At 38.7% G+C, this 15,139-nt stretch overlaps 1 protein-coding gene across 2 annotated transcripts in view; it reads left to right on the top strand.

Annotated features, from left to right (window-relative positions):
• The window catches only part of Slc12a2 (solute carrier family 12 member 2), a 66,193-nt gene that overhangs the window by 14,239 nt on the left and 36,815 nt on the right, over positions 1-15,139 (top strand). For both annotated transcript variants that reach the window (XM_075968620.1, XM_075968619.1), the window contains exons 2-10: positions 4,855-4,974; positions 5,870-5,945; positions 6,515-6,610; positions 7,732-7,871; positions 8,502-8,612; positions 9,847-9,955; positions 12,484-12,611; positions 12,707-12,791; positions 14,240-14,391. In XM_075968620.1, the coding sequence (XP_075824735.1) occupies positions 4,855-4,974; positions 5,870-5,945; positions 6,515-6,610; positions 7,732-7,871; positions 8,502-8,612; positions 9,847-9,955; positions 12,484-12,611; positions 12,707-12,791; positions 14,240-14,391 (1,017 nt within the window). The remainder of the gene's footprint in view (positions 1-4,854; positions 4,975-5,869; positions 5,946-6,514; positions 6,611-7,731; positions 7,872-8,501; positions 8,613-9,846; positions 9,956-12,483; positions 12,612-12,706; positions 12,792-14,239; positions 14,392-15,139) is intronic.

Below are 15,139 nucleotides of genomic sequence, written 5' to 3'. Positions count from 1 at the left end.
GACGTTGACACTTAAATTATGGTGTATCAGTTCAGTAGCCAAAAACACATCTCACTTGCTTTATATATGTCTGTCATATTATCTAGAGAGCCTAAAACCTTCCAGGATATGATATTGATGGGGAGAAATTATTATCTCCATCTATCCGAGGAAACCAGTTCTCAGAGAGGGAATATAACATAAAAAGTAAAGTGTGGGCATTGAAAAAAGGTATGTAGCCTTTGACAGGGCTAAACATTTCCTGGAGGCTGCATTCAATATGAAAAGGTCCTCAGTGATGGTAGGAGACACCTTTTTCATTTGTCTCTATTGAAAAAATAAATTACACCTTTAAAGATGGTTCACAAGTCCCTAGCATGGTGACTGATGTTAACACCTAGCATGGTGTTAATATCTGTGTGCTAATGAGTCAAAGGATATGGTTGTTATTTATGCCCAGAAAACTGCTTTTGTGAGTGCAAAACTACACAGGGAGAAGAACATCAGAGTTACTTAGGACTTTTGTTGCATATTGGCACCATTAAGGTACTGGCTCATTTCCCTACTTAAAAGGTATTGATGTTCAGCTGGCTTTAAATTACTCTAGAGACAGCCTTGTGGTAGCTTCCCGAGCCCTAAAGAGACTATTACACAGCTTTGCCCCACTGTTCTTGCAAAACACCCCTTCCCAAGTTACAAAAGTATACAGTTTATTATGTTTGCCTAAAATCACTGAGTAAAGATACTTTTTATAAAAAAAATAAAGTTTGTACTAAAAGTGAATATGTGTTAATGAACATTGCCTAAAATCTGTTTTTATAATAGTGTTTCCGCTGTACTAAGGGACTGCACTCCTCAGCGTTAATGCCTTCCCTGGTGCAGGGAGGAGACCTGTGACAAAAATAGTTTTTGTAGGTAAATGTGGTTACACATGTCTGTAATCCTACACACGGGAGGCTTCAGTAGAGGGATGGTTGAGTTGGCGACCAGCCTGGACATTTGAACTTGAGGACCAGAGTCCCCATACCCCCAGTCATGGTGATGTGTCTGTAATACCGTGTTCCTTTCTTAGGGGAGATGGGAGGCAGAGACAGTCCCTGGAGGCTTGTGAATCAGCTTGCTACTTCTGTGAAGTAACAAAGAGACCCTGTCTCAAGCAAGTCAGGGACCTGCATCCTGATACCAGTGTGTCCTCTGACTTTGTCCATGTTTGAGGGGGAGCTTTGAATCTACAAGACAAACAACACCCAGTCCACAGAAAATTCTTCCTTTTCCTACTTCCTGCAAAGAAACAATAACCATGGGAGCTAGAATTCTTCCATTCTTGTCTTTTCTGAATCTTTAGAAACACACCCTGCCCATGTTTTCTCTCTCTATGTGTCTCTTTGTTCCCATGCACTCACCCACTGGCTGTTTATCCCTGGCCCCTCTTCTAAGTTCCATTCATGAATTTTTAAGCTGCCTGATAGATTCTCTTGTCTCTTGCCCCCTTATTCTACACTTCGTTTGTATGTTGTTGTTGTTGTTTTCATCAATTTCCCTTTAAACAGAATCTTGCTTTGTAGCCCAGGCTGAATTTAGATGAATATCTTGTAGTCCCAGTACTAGGATTATAGGCATGCTGACATACTCTCTCTAGTTGTACTAGTGGATCTGTCTGTTTTATAAGAAACCCTTCCAGTTACAATAGGTGTAACATCCGTCTGCCTTCCATTATTTCCCATCTCCTTCTCTTCTGAGTTTATTTCTGTTGTGACGCCAAACTCAGAATCACAGTGCTACTTTTTCAGAGCTGTATTTCCTAGAATAATGCTAAATTAATTTATCTACCTACTAAAATGCCACTAAATAGTTTTTACTTTCCACCTACTATTGTGGAAAAGATAGTAAATACTGAAAATTGTTATTTTTGTACCTTTGTCTTGGCCTATCTTACTTAGCTTCATATTTGAACTTTTATTTACTTGTGATGTTTTCATGTAAATTTTTGTCAAGGTGTATAGGGTGTCATTCCTGAGATTTTCTTGTTCCTTGAAAGCTCATATATTAAACAAACAACTCAAAACTGAGTCTGGAGCTCAGTAGTAGAGCCTTGAGTTGGATACCCAACATCACCAAAATAAACAAACTCTGGTTTCTTTTTATTTTGGGAAATTAATTTAGTTCCGATCCCAGTTTCATCACACTTCAGTCCATTTATTCAGCCACAAATAGCACAGTTATTTGATTAGCTTTGGATGTTTGTTTGGATGGTTGGTTGGGGTCTGTCTTGTAGCCTTGCTCGGCCTGGAGCTCAGGGTGCATGCCTCAGGCTCACAGCAGCTTGCTATTGGACCAGCCCCATAACTGTGAGGGTGCAGGTGTGCACCACTGCACCGAGCTTTAGTTGTATATTGTAGTTTGGAGATTAATACTAAAACTTTTAAAAGGAGGTTTGCTAGAGGGTGATTAGGAAGGTAACTTTTTGTTTTCTGTGAACACATCGCTAGTTTTCTAAAGTAATTTCATAAAAGCTAGAAAATACTTGTCTTTTGAACAGTATTTCACAGTGTTTACACTGTGGTAGAAACCAGCATAATTGCTAGACCTTCAGCTTGCATGTGAGATTCTGATAAGCACCCACAACAAAAATTTTAGGATGCCTGCATACTTTTGCATTGCTCAAAAGACACCCACATTGCACTTTAGCCTTGGGAAAAGTAGCTGATTAGGGACATACATATTCAGTTTCTAAACAAAGATGGAAAGAGATTCCTTTTCTGTGCATATTATAGGCTTTCTATTGCAGCATGAAAATTAAGGACTTTTTGCTTCAAGATTAATAAATTGATAGGCTTGTTTCTCCTTGTGACTTTATTTGAATAATTGAGCAGCTGGGGGGAATGGTGAAATCTGGATTAAGAGTTTCTATTTACTGTTTGGAGTCAGTTTTGCCCCTCTGCTGTATGGGAAACATTTAACAATGGGAGTAAAACCCAACTGGGATTGTGATACACTGACGTCTAGTCACGTTGAAGAAAAACTAATTTCTCCATATTTCTGTTAAGGTTAATGACTGCTAGTTGCCATGTTTACACCGGAGTGTACATAAAGAGAAGAATAGTAATAGGCTAGAGGCCAGGGAAGATTGGATAAGTATATAGATGTGGTTCTGTGGTTACACATAACTTTCCATCACTCATTTCTTTTCATTATTATATTCATAATTCACTTTAGTGTTGAAGCACTAAAATTAGTCTTAAAAGTTGGACTGTGTTCATAAAAAAATTTAGTGCCCAAAATATAGCTGTGTTTTGTTCCCTGGTGTTGAGAGTATGGATTAAAAACCATGGTGATGGCGTTGAAGGTCATATGTTAGACTTAGAGCATCTGTCTTCTAAGCCGTTTCCTTCTACCCTGAGTGGTACAGTTTGCCTTAAGTCTTGGTAGTACTAGTTTGGAGATGTCTGGCCCTGTGTGTCCCAGTAAAGACTGAACAGATAGTGAGAACCACTGAGACATAAAGTAGAGAATAAAAAACTAAGAGCTACAGAATTAGACATGAAGTTTACCTAAGAAAGAAAGACCAACAGCGAGAATGTACTGTGTGATTTCTGAAAAAGTCAATAGACCGGAGTGACTAAGAACATGTAGAGTCAGTGTAGAGATGGGGCTCTGAACGAATCTTAAGAGTCTTGGGAATATTCTGTGTTGGTTGATGGGAAAGACTTTTAAGCCGGGCAGTGGTGGTGCATATATTTAATCCCAGTGCTCCAACAGAAGTAGCTGGATCTCTGACTTCAAAGCCAGCCTGGTCTACAGAGCAAGTTCCAAGACAGCCAGGGCTACATGGAAAAATCCTGTTGTGAAAATAAGCAAACAAACAAGAAAGGAATTTTAAATTGTTAATGTTGATATTTCAGATATGGGAAAGAATATGGCAGCTAGATGATATAAATTTGTGCTAAGGAGCCAAGACCTTACTATCTGCCTGTTTGTCATCTTTGATGCAATCTTACTAAGATTACCTGGAACTGGAACAGGCTGGCCTTGAACTCACAGTCCTTCTGCCTTGGTCTCCTGAGTGTTGGGATTACAGGCCCATCCCACCACGTGCCTAGTAGTAGCTCTGAATTTTTTGTCCTGTCTGGATGAATCTGGCAGGCAGCAGTCACTGCAGACTTCAGATACCATCAAAGTATAAAAACATTCATTATTGTTATTTTCATTATTAATACAGACTGGGTCATGCTTTGTTGCCTATATTGGTGTCCAGATTTTGAACTCAGTTTCTGCTCTTTGAGTGCTTGGAATATAAGTTTGTACCACTAGGCCCATTTTAAAAATTGGAATCATTAAAATGGATTTATGTCATAGTGACACTTATTTTAGGTTTTCCTTTTACTTTATTGCTTTGATTGAGCAACCTATCTTTATTATATTGAAATACTTGAGTCAAGCTATTTAGGAAGAAAGGCTTATTTGGCTCCCAGTCGTGAATGATGAACGCCCAGACAGCATGTTATAGGCTTTGGTAAGGACCTTCCCGTTACTGTGTCACTTTATAGTGCAGTAGAAGGGGCATGTGCAGGTGAGAGCATCACATCACCCACATCCAGAAGACATGCTGGCAGGGTAGCTTCCCTGGTGATGTAGGGACCTTGAACTAGGCCTCTCTTTTTATGGTTCCACATCACCAGTACCACTGTACTGGGGACCAGACTCCCCATTCTTGAACCTGTCTAAGAAATAAACTATGTAATTTATCACATTTCATTCTCATAAGTTTTTGTCATCCTACGTGTAGTTAACCATGTTTAGTTATGTTTGTTTTTTATCAAGTGATTCAAGATTATTTAATTCTTAATTTGCATTCATGTTTCTTTCTGTAACCAGGAACCTTTTGAGGATGGTTTTGCAAATGGAGAAGAAAGCACTCCAACCAGGGATGCTGTGGTTACGTACACTGCCGAAAGTAAAGGGGTTGTGAAGTTCGGCTGGATCAAGGGCGTATTAGTATGTATGCATAGACCCTGCTTATGGTTCCAATCCTGTTGATTAGCAAACCTAGCTCATGTTCTTGAGAGAATTACTGGTTTTCTGCCTATTTGTTTGTGGGTACTATGGAAGACCCAGTAATGCCTTGTGTATTCTTTCCTTTATGATATTAATGTTCATTAGGGGAGAAATGTTTATTATTATACACATCATCTTGATAAAATTGGAAACTCACAAGTTTCTGCTTTTGGTAGCCCTGGTTGGGCTACACCGGGCTGACCTTGAACTCATTTTGCCTCTGCCTCCCAGGTGCTGAATCAGTTGTAACAATACACAAAGAGGATCATAGAATAAAAAATTAATATAAGCTCAAGTTGTGGGAGTATAATACTTAGTTTAAATTCTTGGGAATGGTGTGATCCATTGACATTTGTGTTGGTGTACACGCAATCCTTAACTCTGCCTTAACCATGCATGGCAGATGTTATCAAAGCATAGGCAAAACTTATATGATAAAGACAAATTGTAACTTTAAGATTTGAAGTCTTACCAGGTGTGGTGGCACAGGCCTTTAGTGCCTCCCAGCATTCAGGATGCAGAGGCAGGTGAATCTCTGAGTTTCAGAACAGTCAGGGCTACACAGAAAAAAAACCCCTGTCTTCAAAAACAAACAGTCAGTAGTCTTAAAAATAGTCTTCTGTTGTGTTTCTGACACTCTTGGTGAGCACATTTACTTATAAACATACTTAGATGGCTCTTACTTACATCAGCTAACATAAACCCTCAGTACGCCCTTTTGACAAACTTAAGGTAAAGGAGTTAGATTTCAAAACACTTTCATAGTTTCAGTCACATTTATATTTTGACTTGTTTAATTTTTATTGCTGTGTCTTGTGCCCTTTTTCTCTCCCAGGTACGTTGTATGTTGAACATTTGGGGTGTGATGCTCTTTATTAGATTGTCGTGGATTGTGGGTCAAGCTGGAATAGGTAAGGGAAGCTTCACACCTCTTGATCTATGTTATATTAGCTGTGTGCCTTTCTGCAGTTGCTGACTGGCCTGTGTTGCCTTTATTATGTAGATTGCTACCATAATTGACTCTCACAGTTTTGACTTTATTTCTCAAAATTGAGATTAGAATTAGGTAATTTATGGCCTGTATCTTAGTTACTTATCTATTTCTGTTGAGAAATGTCATGACCAAAGAAACTTACATAAGAAAGCATTTAATTGAGGGATTGCTTACAGTTTGGGAGAGTGAGCACATAACCATTATAGTTCAGAGCATGCATGACACTGGAGCAGTTACTGAGAGCTTACTTGTGACCCACAGGCAGGAGGCAGAGAGAGTGAGTCTGGGCCTGCTGCAGCCCTCTCCCAGTACCGCGCTTCCCCACACACAGTCCACCAACTGGAAACCAAACATTCAAAAATGTGAACATACCGGGACTGTTCTCTTTCAAAGCACCACAGTCCAAATCAGTGCTTAACTCTGCTAGTTCTAGGAAGTGGCAAGTTTAGGAATATAAGGTTCATGGTTTCTTTTTCCTCCTTAAAGGTCTCTCCGTTCTTGTAATAGTGATGGCCACTGTCGTGACGACTATCACAGGATTGTCTACTTCAGCAATAGCTACCAATGGGTTTGTAAGAGGAGGTGAGTTGCCTTTGCACAGGCCCAACCTGAAAGATACATTCATGCTTTTTAAGTCGCCTGTTCTGTATATCAAATCTGTGTTCTTGAGAGCTTGTACTTGGCCAGCCTTGCTTGAGTTGTGTTGATTCTGCCCTTAGATAATACTGCTTCTCAGTCTCTTCATTCAGACTTGACTTCTTCCATTGCACAGATCAGTCTCTTCCCATCTACAGCTGAATACAGCTACCACAGGCACCAAGATGAACACCATGTAAAGTTATTTAAGTTTACTGCCGAAATTAATATGAATTAGCCTATTCTATGGATTAGGTGAAGTGTATTTTATTTGTGCTTCAATCAGTCAGGTAATTTTGAGCACCTTGTGGCACATGCTGGGTTTGTAACAGTGTCAGGCAAGGTCCAATTTTCTAAGGACTTAAGATCATATAATAAATAGTAGTAGTCATTGTTTGTCACCTAGGGACTGGGAGTGATATCATGGTTCTGACATACATTATCTTGATAAATGCAATATTGTTGTTTATTACTGTCATCATTTGTATGACTAATGAGACCAGATAGGAAACAATTTATGTGGATGCTTTATTAAAATTTAAACTTGATGGAGATTATGCAGCCTGGTCTCAAATGTCCAAAAATATTTTTTGAAATAATTGAAAGCTTCATTTCGTAACAGTAAAATCAAAACACCGAAATTGAAGAAACCTTAACATTTTCCACTATGTGACAAAAAGCACTGTCTTAATAAAATCAGGCTATATCGATGGTCAAGTTTTTGTCTTTAAATTCATTGTGTAACTGTGGATGACTAGTACTTACTACCAAGCAGGAAGCTCCATATTCTTTCCTGTGATAGGTATATTCCTTCAAATTGTAACTTTCAGATCAATGAAATACCTGTAGAAGCTATAAAAGGCAGTTCTGAAGTTCCTGTTTTATTAATGGAACTGACTGTACCACAGTACTTCCTGTAAGCATGAGTAGCTCAGATACCTGTCTTCTGGAGTATTTCTTCTGAAAATACACTCATATACATGGCTAAATCTGTTTTGTGAGTTCCCTGGTATAATTAAAGGAATTGTTGGCATTTAAAACTCTAACTTTTTCATTCTTTTTCTTAGGAGGAGCATATTATTTAATCTCTAGAAGTCTAGGGCCAGAATTTGGTGGTGCAATTGGCTTGATCTTTGCCTTTGCCAATGCGGTGGCAGTTGCTATGTATGTTGTTGGATTTGCCGAAACTGTGGTGGAGCTGCTGAAGGTAATTGGGCCTAGTCATTGGCTTGCCAGATCTTCACTGACAGGATACACACACACACACACACACACACACACACACACACACACACACACATACACATACAGCTTAACCTATTGGTGAACTTAAAAAAAATGCTGCCAACATTAACACTTGTAAGTAATTTGCTTATGTAATAAGAACTGTGTGGTTTTGACAATAGCATGAAGGTTTATTCTTCTTCCCTTTTATATCATAAAAGAACATTAAAACATGGGTTCACTAATCATACCAAACACTGAACACATTTCTGTTGTGTCACTTTATAAAACCTAACTGTGCCAGTCAGATTATAATTTCCTTGATTGGTAATTGCTCTTCTTGATTTATTGGGTCCATATCAGATGTACTAGCATGTGTAATTCAATTAGAAATATAAGGTACCTGAATGACAACTAATGGTAATTAGTACTTAGTTTTGAGACAAGGTCTTGTAGTGTGACTACTGGGAATGTGTAGTATAAACCAGGCAAGCCTTGAAATTTTGATAGTCCTTCTGCCTCTGACTCACACATGCTGGGAACACAGGCATACTCTGTGTCTATTCTTTTAATAAGCATTGATTGAATGTCTACAGCTATTTCTCTTTTGTAGGAACATTCCATACTTATGATAGATGAAATCAATGACATCCGAATTATTGGAGCCATCACAGTAGTGATTCTGCTGGGCATCTCAGTAGCCGGGATGGAGTGGGAAGCCAAGGTAAGTCATGGCAGAGCATCTCTAAGCATTTGCTCCAAAAACCCCAAGTTTTGGGAAACTAAAACTGATTTTCAGAATCTAGTGGAAAGGTAGCCATTTTTATAGAAGTTTATGGTATATAGCTTATTGGAATTTAAAATGATATACTTAAAGATAACCCATTTTAAATTCAGTTAAACACTACTTTGCTCATCATTGAGTAATTAAGAATTGCACCTAAGGCCCATTGCATGATAGACTTTTTGTCTACAACTGAGTATATTCCAGTCCTTCATTTATTTACTCATGTAGCACATTGACTTTATTGAAAAAACCTACTTGGGTCACAGTTAATGTATAAGAATTCTTGCTGGGTCAGCAAGACAGCTGAGTGGGTAAAGGTGCTTGTTACAGAATGTCCTGGGGACTGAGTTGGATTCCTGAAAGCCACAGGCAGGTGGAGGGAGAGACCCAGCTCCCTAAAGTTGTCCCCGGGGATCCACACATGAACTGCAGCGCATGTGGCTCCCTTTCCCATAGTAATCATATTTGAAAATACTTTCTAAAAAGTTTTGGTTGCGAATAGTATCTGCCTACCTTTTTTGAGTAGCTAAAGTTAGAGAAAAGTTTGTGTTAAGGGCTTTCTGCCCCCCCCCCCCGTGTCACTGTTCCTGAGTTCCCCCACTTGGCATGTTTTTCTGTCTTTCCTCCTTTCCTGCAGCATTGCAGGCAGACATACCACTGTGTTTGGACCTGCTCTGAAACTCGTGTTGATCACAAGCATATTCTCCCTGTTGAGACTTTAGTCTTGGTGGGGAGGGCTTTATAGAATGAAAAGCCTGTGACTTGGCTGGTGATATAACAATGTTTAGGGCTTATTGTAGAAATGAGTGGCATGATTCTACCCATAATTAAACATTCTTAGATAGTTTTGTTTGAGGCAGGGTCTTACTAACTCAGAGTTTCACTAGTCTCAGACTTGTGGTCCTACTGCCTCAGCTTCCTGACAGATGGGAACTTCAGGCTCATGGCCCTGCCCTGACTTTAAGAAAGTTCTTTAAGAGCTGTTATTCGTGTAACAGCATTTATTGAATATCTACTGATACTTATACTGATGCGTTGCATCCTTTAAGACATTTGGCAGAAAGGCAAAACGAGACAGATTGTCTATACTGGAGGAAAGTGCAGGAGACAGGCAGTCTGTAATGGAGGAGAATGTGGAGATAGACTGTGACTCTCAGGGTTTGAACCGTAGGCTCAGATCGTCCTCCTGGTGATTCTTCTGCTGGCCATTGCTGACTTTGTCATAGGAACGTTTATCTCACTGGAGAGCAAGAAGCCCAAGGGGTTCTTTGGCTATAAATGTAAGTATAAAGGATGGATACTTTGTTAAGAATGCAAATTACAGCACTCTGCTGTTAACTAAGTATATTTTAGGTATTTTATACAGTGATTAAGTTTGGTCTGGTGATTCACACTAATTCATAATTCAGTTTTGTCCTCTTTAAATAGACTGTACAATTAGAGTAAAATTGCTTCATTTTCATCTTGTTTTTCAATGATAGCAAAACAGGTGGTTCAGTATAGAGAAGCCAGTGGTACTAAGAAGGAGGTGCCTGCATGGCTCTCATTATACATCTAGTTATGTGTTTCTTGGTGATGGGGATGTGGGAAATGTATTTTTAGATGATTTTATTGCTGCACAAGCATCTGAGGGTATACCTACCCAAACTAAGATGTCCATGACATCATAGAGTTATAGACCCCTTTAAGTATATTGCCCATCATTGACCAAAATGGTACTTGGCATGTGACTTTTTTTTAAAACATAACAGTTTAAAAGTGCTATGAATTGTGAAAGCAGATGAAAGTGGCCAAAATCCTGACTTCTTATCTCTAAATACTATAGCACATATCCACTAAGGAAAAGGGCAATTCAGGAATTTTTTCTTTGGCACGATGCATAGATGTTTTTCAGGTTTCATGAGGATCCTAATAGCAACTGCAGGTTCTTTGTCCAGAATCAGTTGCATTAAGTTGTTCACTTTCCTTTTTAAAACAAAACAAAACTGACTCAAGACGTAATCCTCAGTCTCATTAGGCTTTCTCATCTTGACAGTTTTCAGGATAATAGGTGTATGTGCTGTGTGTGTGTGTATGTTGGGGGGGGGGGTCATCTCTCCAGCTGGGTTATTTACATTAGCCAGAAAGCAGTGTGTCCTCAGCACCCAGAATAGGGGGTCAGAGTGAACTAGCTTTCCCTACTTTTGATGTTAATTTTTATGTCTTTATTAAGGTGAGGACTAAGAGGCTTCTTGGTTGGGAAGTTGCCATTTGTTGTCAGCTAATAAACAATACTTTGAGACAGTACTTAGCCTTGCCCCCAGTTGACTTTAGCCAGATGGTTTTATTAGTAATCCATCAGTCTGTCAAGTCACAATGACGTGGAGCAGCATAGATTGCTCTGTCTTCTTTAGTCACAGTCTTCTCCTTTTTGAAAGTCTTTCCTTATTGGCTGTCCAATTGATGTTCTGCTTGACTCATTGACTGCTCTATTACTCCTCTTACCCTCTGTTTCAGTTAGGGTTTCTGTTGCTATGATGAAACACCATGACCAAAGCAACTTGGGGTGGATGGGGTTTATTTGGCTTTCACTTCCCTATCATTGTTCGTCAGAGAAGGAAGTTGGGGCAGGAACTCAAACAGGGCAGGTACCTGAAGGCAGGTGGCCATGGAGAGTGCCAAGTACTGGCTTGGTCCTCATGGCTTTGTCAGCCTGCTTTTTTAAAGAACCCACAGCCACCTGCCCAGGGATGGCACCACCTACTGTAAACTGTAAAGACTTGTCACTCATGTTAGTTTAATAAAATGCTAATTTGCCAGTAGCCAGGCAGGAAGTATAGGTGGGGCAACCGGACTAAGAGAATTCTGGGAAGAGGAAAGCAGAGATGGAGTTATCATCCAGATGCAGAGGAAGCAAGATGAGAACACTTTACTTAGAAAAGATACCAAGTCACATGGCTAAACATAGATCAGAATTGTGGGTTAATTTAAGTTGTAAGAGGTAGTTAGTAATAAGCCTGAACAATAGGCCAAACAGTTTATAATTAATATAAGCCTCTGTGTGTTTATTTGGGACTGACTCTGGGACTGGGCGGGAGAGAAACTTCTGTCTATAACTTAGAGTGGGCTAGGTCCTTCCCCATCAATGACTAATTAAAGTCCTGCAGGCTCACCTACAGCCTGATCTTCTGGAGGCATTTTCTTAATTAAGGTTCCCTCCTCTCAGATGACTTCAGCTTGTCAAGTTGACAAACTGCTGCAATCCTCTTTCCTTCCCGTGCACACAGCTGTGTTCATCATATAAGCCCACCACCTATATTCTTTATTTTGGTGTTATCTAGTCTCATAGTTTGAAGGAACTTCAGGAGATTATCTTTTTATTTTTTAATTGCTCCTTTAAACCATTTCTTTTAGTCTATATAGGTGATAATGGAAGTGGGTATTGGAGAGTAGGGTAGAGGCTGGCTCCAGATCAGTGTGTTTCCTTTTATTTCCCTACCTCCTTTCTTGTGTTTTCTTATTTTGAAGTCTGGGAAAGTGGGTCAGTAATCTATACTTGTAATTTTCATTTGAGTTAGTGATGACAGTCAAGTTTGGAGGTTCTTAAACAATTACTCATAAAAGGTATCAAAAGGTAGGGCATATCCTAGATTACATCACCATTTTGATAGCAAACAATTTCATCAGATAATAGGAGCACAGATACTGAATTAGCATTAAGTAAAAATGACCCATTGTGGGGAGACCATATATACTAATTATTCTTGACTTAAGTTCTTTTGTTCTCATTTGCTGTCTAGCAACTGATGCAATGTTTTGTTCTCTGTAGCTGAAATATTTAATGAGAACTTTGGACCAGATTTCCGAGACGAAGAGACTTTCTTTTCTGTGTTCGCCATCTTTTTCCCTGCTGCAACTGGTATTCTAGCTGGGGCAAACATCTCAGGTGATCTTGCAGTAAGTATTATAAAGTGTTGTATTGATTACTGATATGTTAAAAATGCTCTCCATGCGTTTATTTTTATAGACTAAAAAATTTTCTTGTCTTCTAGGACCCTCAGTCAGCCATACCCAAAGGAACACTTTTAGCCATTTTAATTACTACAGTGGTTTACATAGGAATTGCAGTGTCCGTAGGTAAATAACCTTCATTTCTTTATATGTCTTAGAAATTTTGTGATGCTCATAGCATGTTTTCTGACTTTAACATTCCAAAATAGTTTAGGTAAAAAGGCACAGAATTAGTTGCCTGTTTTAATGCAAAGGCCGCTTAAGGACTAGTGGCGACTTACAGAGACATAAAACCACCAAATGCTTTGTGGGGTCCTTTCTGTCATTTATTTATTATGCTAAGTATATGTAAAATATATGTAAAATGGTCTGTAAACTCCCATTTTATTTGGACATATATGCTGTATTCACACATGGAGGTAAGTTCTCCTCTTTAAAGCTGTAGAGATTTGGGAGGCCCAGCACACTGTTGTGCATGCACCTCTTTATGCTCATACAAATATGAGTTCTGAGTTTGTTAATCTCATGGTAAGAAGGGTCCATGTATATTTTACTAAGAATAATTTAAATTTTACCACATTTTTTCATTGTTTTGTTCAGAAATAGTGACAATTCTATTTCAGAATTTTATTGCTATTTCTCAAGGTAATTTTGAAATTTGGCTGAACAAAAGTTAGAAATGCTGACAATATCATGATGGACCAAATTGTGTTTTAAAAATGATTTTGGATTTAATTTATTTTTAATACATATTTCTAAAATTCATTTGCAAAAACCAAGTGCTTACCTAAATTTTTAAATATGCTTATATAATATATAGCCTAGCTAAATAAGGTTTGTTTTTAATTTAACTAATAGCATAACTGATTATGTTCCAACTTTTAAAATCTTTTGTTGCCACTGATACATTTTTGCTATTTAGTCTGACCCTTTGGTCTTGCTAGACTTCACATTGACTTCATTCTGTCTGTCCTTAGTGAGCAGGGGAACTGACCCTTCTTCCTGGTGTTTAGGAGTGGGCTGGGAAAAAGCTCAGTACCAGTGTCTGTGTAGCTAGTTCAAAGAAACAGAACCTCTATCCCCAAGCTGTCAGGTACAGCACACACATGTGGTCCTTGTGCTCAGGATTTTCCTTGTAAATGTGCCCATCCTAGACTGTACTGTGATGCACAGAACATGAAAGTATGCCTGCTCTCAAGCTGATTGGAGACTTAAGTGTTTTTTCTCTCTCTGTAGTCCTGTAATAGTTCAGAGGTGGATTTAGAGGGAGATGCTTTTGGCAACATGATTGAAAGGCAGAGAAAAAAAATGATGATTGAAATATTTATTCAAGTTTTCCCACCACTTATAAAATGCCTGAAATGTAGCACTTTTTTAATAGAATGTTTAGTTTGATTACTTAAATTTTAGTGACCACAAAGTTTCTTACTTCGTTCAGAATAAAGATGCATATGCATGAAGTGTATGCTATTATGAATATGTTCCTAGACAGTACTGTGATTTCTTTATGAATGGATGTAGGATTTTAAGAGGAATGCGTGTATGAGTTACTCTGACTGTTGCTTGTGCTTCAGGTTCTTGTGTTGTTCGGGATGCCACTGGGAATGTTAATGATACCATTACCACAGAGCTAACGAACTGTACTTCTGCAGCCTGCAAATTAAACTTTGACTTTTCCTATTGTGAAAGCAATCCTTGTTATTATGGACTAATGAACAACTTTCAGGTAAGCATTGACATTCTATCAATGATAAAGATATTCTGTATTTATCTAGGGATTAGACCACTATGAAATCTGGCCATTTAGAATATAGCTATACATTAGAAGGGAAGACAGTTGTTACTTTATGTTTATCACTAACTAGGCAAATGGAAAATACATGAAAGAGTAAATAAACTCTTGAGACGATTCATGAATCAGGATCATTCTCTGGTTGTGTTGTCCTTTGCACAAATCAACATCAATGCCCTATGCTTAGTATTGGGAAATGAAAAGCCAACTAAACTCTGGCTCTGCAGTTTAATATTTGGCATTCTCTAAAACTAATGGTGATACTGGACAGAGTGATACTCAACAAAACCAGTGGTAATATCAGTGCAGGCCACAACACAGAGCAGCAAAGATGAAAGGCAAGATGGCTCTCCAAGTGAAGCACTGAGTGGAGGTAGCGAATGGTAGCAGTATGCACACACCTGCATCTTGCATTAACACAGTGACCATGCCCATGATAAACTGAGGGTTGTGAGAGATCGAGTATGAGAAATATGAAGCCATACACTAAATATATTTAAAAAACTGTATCACCCAAATATAATAATCATTTTTGAGAGCTGATTTAAAAAAAATAAAAATAAAAAGCCTGTTTTGAAATGAGCAGGACAATGGGGACAATTGAGGCAATTTGATTGGTGACTAGATGTGTGTTACTGTGAAGGGCTGGCCAAATTAAGCCGGGCCAGCGGCTTTAGCTACA

The sequence above is a fragment of the Microtus pennsylvanicus genome, chromosome 4 (genome assembly GCF_037038515.1).
Source record: "Microtus pennsylvanicus isolate mMicPen1 chromosome 4, mMicPen1.hap1, whole genome shotgun sequence".
Classification (NCBI taxonomy): Eukaryota; Metazoa; Chordata; class Mammalia; order Rodentia; family Cricetidae; genus Microtus; species Microtus pennsylvanicus.
This window is presented reverse-complemented; position numbering and strand designations above follow the sequence as displayed.